Source organism: Mya arenaria, chromosome 1 (genome assembly GCF_026914265.1).
Source record: "Mya arenaria isolate MELC-2E11 chromosome 1, ASM2691426v1".
Taxonomy (NCBI): Eukaryota; Metazoa; Mollusca; class Bivalvia; order Myida; family Myidae; genus Mya; species Mya arenaria.
The window spans coordinates 35,154,352-35,168,131 of NC_069122.1; the positions used below are offsets into that span (position 1 = coordinate 35,154,352).

The following is a 13,780-nucleotide window of genomic DNA, read 5'->3' on the forward strand; positions in this document are numbered from 1 at the left end:
CAGTCAGGTTCTCTGCCAAGTGAGCTGTTTGCCAGTCAGGTTCTCTACCAACTGGGCTAACTGTTTGCCAGTCAGTTTCTCTGCCAAGTGAGCTGTTTGCCAGTCAGACTCTCTACCGACTGAGCTAACTGTTTGCCAGTCAGTTTCTCTGCCAAGTGAGCTGTTTGCCAGTCAGACTCTATACTGACTGAGCTAACAGTTTGCCAGTCAGGTTCTCTGCCAAGTGAGCTGTTTGCCAGTCAGGTTCTCTACCAACTGGGCTAACTGTTTGCCAGTTAGTTTCTCTGCCAAGTGAGCTGTTTGCCAGTCAGACTCTCTACCGACTGAGCTAACTGTTTGCCAGTCAGTTTCTCTGCCAACTGAGCTAACTGTTTGCCAATCAGGTTCTCTGCCAAGTGAGCTGTTTGCCAGTCAGGTTCTCTACCAACTGGGCTAACTGTTTGCCAGTCAGATGCTCTGCCAACTGCGCTAACTGTTTGCCAGTCAGGTTCTCTGCCAACTGAGCTAACTGTTTGCCAGTCAGGTTCTCTACCAACTGAGCTAACTTTTTGCCAGTCAGGTTCTATGCCAACTGAGCTAACTGTTTGCCAGTCAGGTTCTCTACCAACTGAACTAACTGATTGCCAGTCAGGTTCTCTGCCAACTGAGCTAACTTTTCGCCAGTCAGGTTCTCTGCCAACTGAGCTAACTGTTTGCCAGTCAGGTTCTCTGCCAACTGAGCTTACTGTTTGCCAATCAGGTTCTCTGCCAACTGAGCTAACTGTTTGCCAATCAGGTTCTCTGCCAACTGAGCTTACTGTTTGCCAATCAGGTTCTCTGCCAACTGGGCTTACTGTTTGCCAATCAGGTTCTCTACCAACTGAGCTAACTGTTCGCCAGTCAGGTTATCTATAAACTGAGCTTACTGTTCGCCAGTCAGGTTCGATACCAACTGAGCTGCCTGTTCGCCAGTCAGGTTCACTATCAACTGAGCTGACTGTCAACTGAGCTGCCTGTTTGCCAGTCAGGTTCACTACCAACTGAGCTGACTGACTGTCAGTCAGGTTCTCTACCAACTGAGCTAACTGTTTGTCAGTCAGGTTCACTACCAAATGAGCTAACTGTTTACCAGTCAGATGCTTTATCATTTTTAGCTAATTGCCAGTCAGGTTTTAAAGGTAGTTATAGTACTAAATTATAATATAATTATCTTTTTCAGAGTAAAGGAGGTGCTAATCAAGTCAAACATAATCCTGGAGGCATTTGGAAATGCCAAGACCAACAGGAATGACAACTCTAGTCGGTTTGGAAAATATATGGACATCAACTTCGACTTCAAGGGAGATCCGATCGGAGGCCATATTAACAATTATCTTCTTGAAAAGGTGGGGACTTTTGTCTTAGTGTTTGTTAATTATTTCAAAAGCCAATTTCCTGATAATGGCAAGATAATTGAAAATAACATTTATAAGTATCGTGTGGTATAAATGAAAAATAAAAACAATAGAAATAGAAGTCTCATGATGACATCAAGTAGATCCTATAAATCTAAGAAGTCAACATTTTGGTAAATTTGCATTGAAAATGCATAAGGTAATTTAATTTCATTTTTTTTTAAGTATATATATTAAAAGAGGAAAATATTGCATACTTTGATATTGTTGCAATTGGAAACTTTATTGATAAATAATAACAATGATTCATCTCTCAGTCAAGAGTAGTTCACCAGCAACATGGCGAACGGAATTTCCATGCCTTCTACCAACTGTTGTCGGGGGCAACTGACCCCAAACTGGCTGAGATGAAACTAGCTCGAAGTACAGACAAATACCACTTTGTTTGTCAGGGGGGCGACTCTAAGGTAATGCATTAACGGTTGTTGAGTTTGGTGTTGTGAATGTCAGGGGTCTGAATTGATGGGATGTATACCTCAGGGGGTGGGGGAAGAGGGGGTGGGGTGACTGTTTAATTTGAAAAGAATTGATTGATATGTAATCCTGCTTTTCCTTAAATATTTAAGGCAATTTGTTAAAGTTGATTTGATACTGTTAAAGAAAAATACTTGTTTAACATAATTTACATTGATAAACATCCTTGATCCATAATGATAGAATAGTAATGTATAGCCTATAAATTTTGGATTTAAAATTGTAAAAAAAGGCAGTTGCAATCAATGTGCAAACATGAATGAAATTGTCTTGTGTTTTTCCCCAGTGTTCGACCATAAATGACCAATCAGACTACAGGAATGTTATGAATGCCATGAAGACCATGGGGTTTGCCTTCAAACACGCGGAGACACTCTGGAAAGTGGTGGCAGCAGTCATACTTCTGGTAATGACTTCTTACTTCCTATTATATATTGGACAGAAACAATGATTTTAAGATTTGGATTTCGTACATTAATAGATCACTTATCCACTGGATTTGTTTCCATGGCAAAACAAACAGTCATAAAGACTCATAAATCGGCAATGTTGATAGGCTGATAGTTGACACTATTACCAATTAGAAATTGTAAAATGACACATATTCCCAAGAATATGGAAATTGATAAAGCTGTTCTTCTCAAAGAATATATTGGTGTTAAAACATTTGAACATTTATTACTAGAGTTACTGAAATTTGAAATTTGATCATGATTGCTACCATTTAATTATATTTGCATGTTTAAAAAAATATTGTTTGTATTATTTGTATAACTGAATTTTGTGTTTTTGGTATGGATGAGAAATACTATGTTAAAATCCAAATTACTCATTTTTCTGTACGTATTCATCTATTTCAAGAATTATATGTTGCATTAAATATTTTTTGGTTTGTAGGGCAACATAGAATATGAGGCTCAAGACGACGTTCATGACCTTGCAATGGTGAAAGACAGGAAGTTGATGTCGGATATCGCTGGTCTTATCGACGTTACCAATGACGACTTAGCGAAGGCTCTAACGCACCGTGTTATCGCTGCGGGAGGAAATGTTGTTGATAAGGGGCTGACTGTGTCAGAGGCATACTATGCGAGGGATGCCTTTGCCAAGGTAAGTTGGTTTTAAACGCTTAGGGCCAATTGTTCAGAGCTTTATTGAATTCAACAACAATTTTGTTAACTTCCAAATCTGTACTGGTCTGGAAGTTTCACAGATATGCTTATGATCCAAAGTACGTCTAGCAAGTTTTGAGACAACAGTGTCAGCTGTATTTGTTTTATTTCAATATTTGAGCACTTCATAAAGTATTTTGCCTTTTAAAGTAAACAACGATGTTGTAAATCACATTGTTAACTTTACCAAAGTTTTATAACTTTGGACTCAACGACTTGTGAAATTTATGTAAAAGAACATGACTTTGATGGCAAAAGAATTACCTGATTTGGATAGTATTTCCGAATTCATGGTGAAGTATTTCATAGCAGGAAATTTACTTAACACTCAACACTATGTTATCAAGAAAGGATAGACAACTTGAAGTTCAGTAATAGTTTTCAAAACATCAGACTTTGCCTATGTCAAAAACTTTGGTCTACTGACTTAAACTTCTATGCCAAGTTTGGTTGATCCATTGCTTTCCTTTTTTGCATTTCTTATGCTCTGTGTACTTCTAATCTTTATTTTCAATTGTTATGCTCTGTGTACTTCTTCATTTTCCTTTTTATGCTCTGTGTTCAGGCAATCTATGACAGAATGTTCACATGGATTGTAAAAAGAATCAACGAGGCGATTGATCCAAAGACAGCGGGCGTAGAATTTGTCGGCAAGAATACTGTCATCGGCGTCCTCGATATCTACGGCTTTGAGATCTTCGACAACAACAGGTTTGTGATGGAATAAATAATAATTTAAAAAATGATAAAATAATAGAATTTCATCGGTTATGCAGAAAATGTTTAAAAGTGAAAAATTAAAACACTTTTGCTTGCAATCTTCTTCCATTGTTTATTCTTGTTGATTGAAAGTATGATTTAGTGAAATATAGGCTCTGATATCTTGAACAATCTATTTTTGTCTTTTGGTATATGCTTAATGTTCTCCATTTTGAAGAGTTTTCAGACTTTTTACTGCAATTTTTTTAACATAATGACAATAAACTTTTTTTGATTTATAGTCAAGTTCAAGCAAAAAGTTTTCTAAATGAACAAGATGTTTTAACATGTTAGCCTTTTTAGATTTTTGAGAAATTCAGACCCACTGTCTTCATTCTTCAAGTATTCTACCATATTGATATGATGGTTGTAATTTACATAGCACAAATGGGCGCCTAACTGACCTCCTGGTCACTTGCAGGAGGCTGAATGTAAGAGATGGTTAATGTTATCCATTAGTTTATAAAACCATTTGCTATTATTTAGTGAATTATTATACCTTTATTGTTCAATTGAATGATTGAGTTACAATCAGATTGGTGTTAATTGAACTCTTATTTCATTTGTTCAGATTTTAGATTTGTGAACACAAAAGGCTTTGACTGTCTCTTTGGTAGCCAGATAAATGATTAACTAACATTGTTTGTTTCTGAAAATCTGGATATGGATAATACAATTAAACTTACTTTATTAGTTTTTCTTACTTTCTTAAGTATAACATATTTGAATAGCCTCCCTTTAACTATAAAATTAAAACATCTCTATCTATATACCTTAACATTAAATGCTAAAACTGACTGCAAAATAATATTACTAAATTGATTTTCCAATAAATATTATGAAATCTCTAAAACTGCAATGACATTTCAGGTAAATTAGAAACTTAGATGCCATTAATTCTCCCTTGTCGATTCCCAGCTACAATTATCTGTGAGGTATTAATTTTGCTATCATTTTTTTTCAAGGAAAACACCAATACCATTAAGTTTCTGTCTGTGACTGCCAGTCGTAATTGTCTATAAACTATTTTCTGTTTCCAGTTTCGAGCAGTTTTGTATCAACTATTGTAACGAGAAGCTTCAGCAGCTGTTTATTGAATTGGTGAGTTTAAACCAGTCTTTACTAGAATTTGTTTCATTTTTATTGTACTTACAAATTAGTTATTGATTTGACTTTGAACTTAACGTGGAGACAGAGATATTTGATGGCACAATGTTCTTGATACATCTTTGGTGTTTTTTTGTGTGTGTTTTCCTAAACTAGTTGAATATCAAATTAAAACTATACAGTGAAATCTACACATACAGCACATTGTCCTATTTGGGGGGGGGGGGGCCAAATTTCTACTCTATTCAAAATACCACCAGTCTGCAAGCCCTTCACTGGTAAAATATTGTCTGGGCTTTTTCAAATTCCGGGTTTTATTTAGCAGAACTTAATAAAAAAATTCGGATGCCAAGCACTAGTGTAAAAATTATGGTTGTTAAAAGTGTTAATTTAGATGACTTACCAGTTCTAGTAATAGAGGTTCTATTAATGTTCTTGCCAAAATTGTGAAGCAAACATTTTTTTTGCCTAGGTGTTGAAACAGGAACAAGAAGAGTACATGAGAGAGGGGATCGCGTGGCAACACGTGGACTACTTCAACAACAAAGTCATCTGTGACCTCGTCGAACAACCTCACAAGGGCATTCTGGCCATCTTGGATGAAGCTTGTCTAAGTGTTGGGAAAGTCACAGATGAGGTGAGAACTTATTTAAATATATAGTGGTATGTAACCTGCTACTGGTATTTGATGTCATACTTAAGCGGAAGGTAACAATCTGGAACAACCTCAGAGGGGAGTTCTGGCAATCTTTGACTAGGCTTGTATAAGTGTGGGGAAAGAAATGGAGTTGGGGAGAACGTAGATTCCATTAATATTTACAAACTGAAGTTGTAAGTAACCAATTCGTGGTGTTAAATCCCTTTGTTAATTGTGTTATGTGACATCCTGGAATGACATCACAATTTAAGGGCATTCTTGCTGTTTTGAATGAAGGGAACGTCACAGATGAGCATTTTATGCTAAACACAGTATACTTTTATATTTATTTGACTATGAAATTTGAGGACATATACATAAGTTAAAAAATCATTGAAGTTGTTTTATGAATACGGTCCCTGGCCTTCTAGTTAGGGTTTGTCCGGATACTTCAACAAAGCTTCCTGTGTTCTCTGTTGGGCATGTGATAACAGATTGATAACTGTTATATATGATGTTGAACCATGGTTCTGTTTAACTTATTTGATAGAATTAAAAATCCTCTGTATGATTTTTCATATGTTCCTCTGTATGATTTTTTAGATGTTCTTGACCGCTATGAGCCAGAAGTTGAGTAAGAATGATCGATACACATGCAGATCTGTGAGTTATTATTTGTGATGTTGAAAACTGTAATTGAGTTGCTTCCCTTTAAGTAGAAAACATTAGAGTTAAGTCTGCTTTGCTTTTGAAAAGCAAGAATTTGATATATTGATATCTTGATTCTAAATGCATGTTTAATACTGTAATGAGAAGCCTAGATCAGCCAAGTCTGCAACTCCTAAGTAAAGTGTTTCCTTAAATTGACTTAGTTTGTGGCTTAAGTAACATTGTAATTGAATTCCTCCCATACCGTAGAGTCTTTAGTTTTAGAGAGATTTTTAATAAGAACGAGCTCTTATCCAATGTTCACAGCTGAACCCATCGGATAAAACCCTGGAACACAAGCGTGATTTCCGTATCAAGCACTACGCCGGCGACGTCACCTACTCCGTCAACAGCTTCATTGACAAGAACAAAGATACACTTTTCCAGGACTTTAAGAGACTGCTGTACAACAGGTACGAAATTGATGAGTTGTTACTCTCCAGCTAGGCCTTAAAAGCGGAGTGGGGCATTTTTCCAGCACCGTGCTGCCTTTTTACTACACACATCTGTGCCCTTTCGTTTTACAGTCAATTTTAACAATAAGAATTGAACATTGGCCCTTGCAAGTGCCCCATTAAGGCATATTCATATGCATCAAGAGTGCCCTTTCTGACCTAAGCACCCTGCCCTTTTCAAATTCTAGCTGGAGCACTGATCTTACAATGGCCTTGTCTTGTTATTATGTCTCCCCCTCTCTGGGGGAGACATATTGTTTTTGCCCTGTCCGTCAGTCCGGTAGTCCGTCAGTCTGTCCGTACGTCACACTTCGTTTCCGATCGATAACTGGAAAACCGCATGACCTAGGATCACCAAACTTGGTAGGGAGGTTGGTCGTGAGGTGTAGAGGATCCCTATTGTTTTTGGGGTCACTAGGTCAAAGGTCAAGGTCGCGGCGACCCCCAATATACAAAAACATTTCTGCTCAAAATCTTGAGAACGGTTTGACCTAGGTTCACCAAACTTGGTAGGGAGGTTGGTCATGAGGTGTAGAAGATCCCTATTGTTTTTGGGGTCACTAGGTCAAAGGTCAAGGTCGCGGCGACCCCCAATGTAAAAAACATTTCCGCTCAATATCTTGAGAATGGTTTGACCTAGGTTCACCAAACTTGGTAGGGAGGTTGATCATGAGGTTTAGAAAACTCCTATATTTTGGGGGGTCACAAGGTCAAAGGTCAACGTCGCTGTGACCTCTAATGTAAAAAAATATTTCCGTGCAATATCAGGAGAATGCTTTGATCTAGGTTCACCAAACTTTGAAGTGAGGTTGGTCATGATGTCTAGATGATCCCAATTGTTTTGGGGGTAACAAGGTCAATAGTCAAGGTCGTGGTGACCTTCCATGTAAAAATCATTTGCGTGTAATATCTTTATGTCTCCCCCATTCATGGGGAGACATATTGTTTTTGCCCTGTCCGTCAGTCAGTCCATCAGTCTGTCAGTCAGTCAGTCAGTACGTCACACTTCGTTTCCGCCCAATAACTATAGAACTCTTAGACCCAGGAACTTCATACTTGGTATGCTAGTTGGTCATGACTAGTAGATGACCCCTATTGAATTTGGGGTCACTAGGTCAAAGATCAGGGTCAACGTGACCTTGAGGTGAAGAAACGGTTTCCACTCAATAACTAAAGATCCTTTGGGTCCAGGAACTTCATACTTGGTATGCTAGTTGTTCATGACTATTAGATGACTCCTATTGATTTTGAGATCAAAAGGTCAAAGGTCAAGGTTACCTTCAGGTAAAAAATGTTATGTTGGCAGTGACCTTAAGCTTAAAAATGGTTTCTGCTCAATAACTAAAGAAAGCTTGTACCCAGGAACTTCATAGTTGTTCATGACTAATAGATGACTCCTATTGATTTTGAGATCAGTAGGTCAATGGTCAAGGTCACCGTGACCTTGAGGTGAAGAAACTGTTTCCGCTCAATAACTAGAGAACGCTTGCAACCAGGAATTTCATACTTGGTATGCTAGTTGGTCATGACTAGAAGATGACCCATATTGATTTTGAGATCACTAGGTCAAAGGTCAAGGTTGCCATGACCTTGAAGTGAAGAAAAAGTTTCCGCTCAATAACTAAAGATCCTTTGGTTTCAGGAACTTCATACTTGGTAAGCTAGTTGTTCATGACTAGAAGATGACCCCTATTGATTTTCAGATCAAAAGGTCAAAGGTCAAGGTTACCTTCAGGTAAAAAATGATACGTTGGCGGTGACCTTAAGCTTAAAAATGGTTTCTGCTCAATAACTTAAGAACGCTTTTACCCAGGAACTTCATTCTTGGTACGCTAGTCGGTCATGACTAGTAGATGACCCCTATTGATTTTGAGATCAGTAGGTCAAAGGTCAAGGTTGCCATGACCTTGAGTTGAAGAAATGGTTACCGCTCAGTAACTAAAGAACACTTGCACCCAAGAACTTAATACTTGGTATGCAAGTTGGTTATGTAGATGATCCCTATTGATGTTGTGATCAGTAGGTAAAAGGTCATGGTCACGATGACTGTGAGCTGAAAAATGGTTTCCGATCAATAATTGAATAACGCTTGCGCCCAGGAACTTCATACAATGCAAACTTCGTTTACATTTTCCATGATTAATCAACAACACTTTCTTCTCTTCACTATTTAATATAATCGAATAAACCAAACTTCACTGTTGGTTTGTCTCCAGTCCAAAGTTACAAATTTCATGTCCATCATTTATTTTTTCTCAGCTACGACCACACAATAGGGGAGACAAGCGCTTTTTCAAAAAAGCAATCTCTAGTTAAGCATATGACTTACTCTAAGCTTGTCTGTTGTACCAAGCATAAAGGTGATGTATTGTCATAGCCTTGGTGTTGGCAATGGCAACATTGTGTTAAGACTATAACTTTGGCTGTTTTAAATCTTTAAATGAAGCTCGTAGATATGTTACCAGAGTCAATACTCACATTCCATCCAATATTTAAGGCTTTAATAATTGTCCATTAATGACTTTTATTTGTTAAAAAAACACAATCTTAAACAAAACAATGGTGGAAAATTGTTTTGAAAATAAATTCATTTGGAATCGTGTTTTTGCAATACTTGTGTGAAAAAAAACAAGTGTTAAAGGAGTTGTTGGTGGCAAAAGGTACTCACACTCAGGTGTGTAAGATTTCATTTGCTTGGACCAGTTTTCATCCATTGGACTTATGCAACTTGATTTTCCATTTTCAATAGAAAATAACAAAAAACAAGCAATTATAAAAACAAAACCTCTTAGAAATCCCTGAATAAAATTCTTGAGACTGTTGCCCTAACAAGGTATTATCTCTCTCCCTCGTAGATAAGTTGACACATCAACAAATCCTAGTTAATCCCCTAGTTACATAACCTTAGAGTTTAAAGGCATATCTATGATGGAAAGGGTTGAAATATAGAGTTAAAAGGCATATCTATGATGGAAAGGGTTGAAATATAGAGTTAAAAGGCATATCTATGATGGAAAGGGTTGAAATATAGAGTTAAAAGGCATATCTATGATGGAAAGGGTTGAAATATAGAGTTAAAAGGCATATCTATGATGGAAAGGGTTGAAATATAGAGTTAAAAGGCATATCTATGATGGAAAGGGTTGAAATATAGAGTTAAAAGGCATATCTATGATGGAAAGGGTTGAAATATAGAGTTAAAAGGCATATCTATGATGGAAAGGGTTGAAATATAGAGTTAAAAGGCATATCTATGATGGAAAGGGTTGAAATATAGAGTTAAAAGGCATATCTATGATGGAAAGGGTTGAAATATAGAGTTAAAAGGCATATCTATGATGGAAAGGGTTGAAATATAGAGTTAAAAGGCATATCTATGATGGAAAGGGTTGAAATATAGAGTTAAAAGGCATATCTATGATGAAAAGGGTTGAAATATATAAAAAAAATGCTTTAGGCAAAAGACTTTATATAAACACAACACCTAATTAATGTGAGTAAGTGTGTTTGTGTGAATACATTATATACTGTACTGTTCGCTATATAAGATACATTAACATTACTTAATTTATGGCTTGCTCAGTTATTACTGACTACTGTGTGATTTTCAGCAATGATGAGCTGATCAAAATGATGTGGCCCGAGGGGAAAGTGTCAATCACCGAGGTAACGATTATAAATTGTGTATAGGTGTCCCTATCAACTGGTTATCAATATGAAATATAAACAGTACATATATGTGGCCCGAAGTTGATTTGAATATTTATATATTGAAGTTGGTATACATGTACATGAAGGGTCTTTCTCAATTTTTTTTAGATTTTTGTAGCTCGATGCAGATTTATATTAGTAGGTCAGAAGGCTTTTATGGTTGAGTGATGACTAATCATCCAAATCAACAACATGCTTAACAGATAAATAGAAATTTTTAGCATTATAAACTCTTGGGTAATTTTGGTGTGATTTTAGTTCCTCTGCAGACCAATAATTGTTAAGGATGGCCTAGGTGTCAGTAATGCATACATGCCATATCCCCCGGTGGGGGTAAATATCCCCTGGAATTTCGATCCATATCCCCCGGTCTCCCGGCGGGAGATAAAAATCCCCTGGAATTTAAAAAAAATGATTTTTGGACAGATTTTACATCTGATAGACACTAATGACATTAAGTGAAACCACAGTATGTGAGTGAAACTGAATGTTAAGAGACAACTCCGCAAGGGTGAAATGACTGTTTAAAAAGGTTTGATAAATGCCAAAAGGAAACTTTTACAACAAGTGATTAATTTGTAGTAATGATCCTAGGCAAAAAAATGTTACTATTTTTGAAAAGGAAGAAATTAATAATATTTATTCCATTCTCTTATTGTCTGAATGTCATCATAGTTGATAGTATTAAGCAGAATTTTTTAAAGGACTTTGGAGGATGGTAAATTTAATATAAATGCCTCGAAAACATTTTCCAATGACATATTTTGTTCTACAAGCGCATTACAGTATGACATGACAGTGTATTATAAGAATACGATAAATCATGACATCATATAATTCTGTATAATGAAAAAGTTTTCATAGCAAAATATATGTGAATATTTTTTCTTACTTGTGTCTAAAAATACTTTGAAATTTCACCAACTTAAACCATGCTTAAAAAATCCCCCTGAATACTACCAAAATCCCCCTGAATTTTCAGCCTTTCTGAACAAATCCCCCTGAATGGTCTTGAGAAAATATGGCATGTATTTATGGTAATTTAATTAACAATCATCAATATCAAGTATATCTTAAATCTGTATTGATAGTGGTTTGTAAACTGTTTTGATAAGAACTTCTGTAAGGACAGTAAAAAAAAAATATGGCAGCTTTATTATACCCCACTCAAAGGTTAAGGCTAGTAGGCATGCATGTGTCTGTCACACATTTTTGTAAGGATTCTTTCTTCATAACTATCCAAGATATTGGTGTGAATCTCATATGACTGATAGCTGGCATTGATGAGAAGTGCATAACTCATGAACCATAACTCTTCTTTCTCATACAAAGTTATTGCCCTTTGCTTTATTTTATATATACATATTGTACTGAGCATAACTCCAGAAGTCTTTGTGGTATTGACTTCAAACTCCATATACAGATGTATTGTATTGAAGAGACGGATCCTGTTTTATCATACAACTTCCCCTGATTTTGTATTAAATACTTTTTTATTGACTGATGTATGTCATTTTTTTCCATCTGTTTTTGAAAACAATGTATGTTTTTTTTCTCTGTTATTTTACCATGGAGTTGCAAAATGGACAACAGCCCTGGTTTCTACACAGATTAAAGACTGAAAAATTATAAACATATTATACATGCTCTATACATGAATCGATTTCACAATCAAACTGAAGTTAATGGCTGCAAACTATAACACTTCATGTATGTAAGTTGTGTGATTCATATAAGCCTATAACCAACTACGAAATTAGGCTTAAATGGTGTTACATAATATATAAATTATATATAGGATCTTACTTAAGTTACCATCTGAAACTAATAAATTATGAATCAAGTATGGAAAAGTTCAAATGCGAGCCTTAGGCAAGCTTGACAACTTTTCATAACAAGTTTCTTAAGTATTGTACTAAATGGCAACAATGTAGGATATCTTTATAACACTACACACACGTGGGCAGACACAAGTTATTTTTTATTATTCCTAGCCTATATGTATATATATACAGTTGAAACTGGTGACTGGTCAACTTTGTCGGCACCTAGGAAAAAAAGTCAGGAACATTGGACACACCCAAATTACAAAAGATATCACCAATCCCAACACATTTGAGTTTGATTGATGTCTGATGTTTACATCGGCAGTTGAACGATATAAGACCAATAAACTTGAGCTTGAGCAATAAATGTCTCTTAATCAAAAACATAAACAGGCAACTTTAATTTTTCACACTTACCAATTATCCTCCAATTATAACAGTTTGTTATTTTGACACACATGGTAATTTAGCAAAATGCCGAAAACCGTCATGAATATTTTCTCACCTACAACTCGATTTACAGTTTGACATAAGGAACAAAGAAAAAGTGTGAAATTAGACCACAGGGACTGAAATAGGAGGTCTACATTGCGAAAAAATTGAGATAAAAAAGTCGACACAAGCAGATTCATCTCATATAGAGTAAGAAGGAATAAATTCCCGACCGGGGAAAAAAGTCGACACAATAGGAAAGTCGAGACTCCTAAGTCGACATAGTGAGTTTGGACTGTACATATACTTTATATACATACATACAGGCTAGGAAAATAAAAGCAATTTGTTTCTGCGCTCTGTGACGACACAATTGTTGCCACATATGATAATTTTAGCTTGACGCTAAGTTAGATGGGCAAAATGACGCCAATGTTACATTACATTAGTGTAATTAGAGATGATATGTAATGAACATAAGGGAATAAAAACTAACATTTAAAGACATTATGATTTTTTCAGACCACTCGCAGACCACAGACGGCGGGCACAAGTTTCAAGAACTCCATTATCTCCTTGGTCGACAGGCTTGCCACAAAGGTAGGGTAACATTGAACTGATTTGGATCACAAGGATTTCGGTCCTTGGATGGAAACCCCAAATACAGTGATGTTGTGTTTTATTTTCAAAGAAAAGATTTGAGGTATTGTCATAACCCTTAGCGTCGTGCAAAACTTTAAGCTTGGCCATAACTTGAAAAAGGTTCTAAAAGATGAAACTTGGTAAACATGTTGCCTGGGACAATATGGACAGCGTACAGCATGGCCCATAACTCTAGCTTTGATATGTGACACTCATGTTTATAGGGTTTTAGCTAGGTATTGAAAAGGATGGGCTGCTGAAGCGGGTGCATATCGATAACACCAAATAAAAAAACGGTTTATGCATTTTGTCGCAAGAACTCAAATACAGAAAAATCCAGGTTGCACTGATTTTTTTTTATATTTTTGCCAGAAAATGCACTTTCTTGTGAAAATATAAAACAATTATTGTACATGTACCTTTT

The 13,780-nt window shown here is 36.2% G+C and overlaps 1 protein-coding gene across 1 annotated transcript in view; it reads left to right on the plus strand.

Moving 5' to 3' along the window:
- Window positions 1–13,780, plus strand: part of LOC128229944 (unconventional myosin-Id-like) — a 46,371-nt gene that overhangs the window by 14,140 nt on the left and 18,451 nt on the right. Inside the window, exons 4-14 of the mRNA XM_052941869.1 lie at window positions 1,199–1,364; window positions 1,691–1,840; window positions 2,194–2,313; window positions 2,805–3,017; window positions 3,645–3,790; window positions 4,879–4,939; window positions 5,418–5,582; window positions 6,186–6,245; window positions 6,558–6,703; window positions 10,357–10,411; window positions 13,237–13,314. Coding sequence (XP_052797829.1) covers window positions 1,199–1,364; window positions 1,691–1,840; window positions 2,194–2,313; window positions 2,805–3,017; window positions 3,645–3,790; window positions 4,879–4,939; window positions 5,418–5,582; window positions 6,186–6,245; window positions 6,558–6,703; window positions 10,357–10,411; window positions 13,237–13,314 — 1,360 coding nt within the window. The remainder of the gene's footprint in view (window positions 1–1,198; window positions 1,365–1,690; window positions 1,841–2,193; window positions 2,314–2,804; window positions 3,018–3,644; window positions 3,791–4,878; window positions 4,940–5,417; window positions 5,583–6,185; window positions 6,246–6,557; window positions 6,704–10,356; window positions 10,412–13,236; window positions 13,315–13,780) is intronic.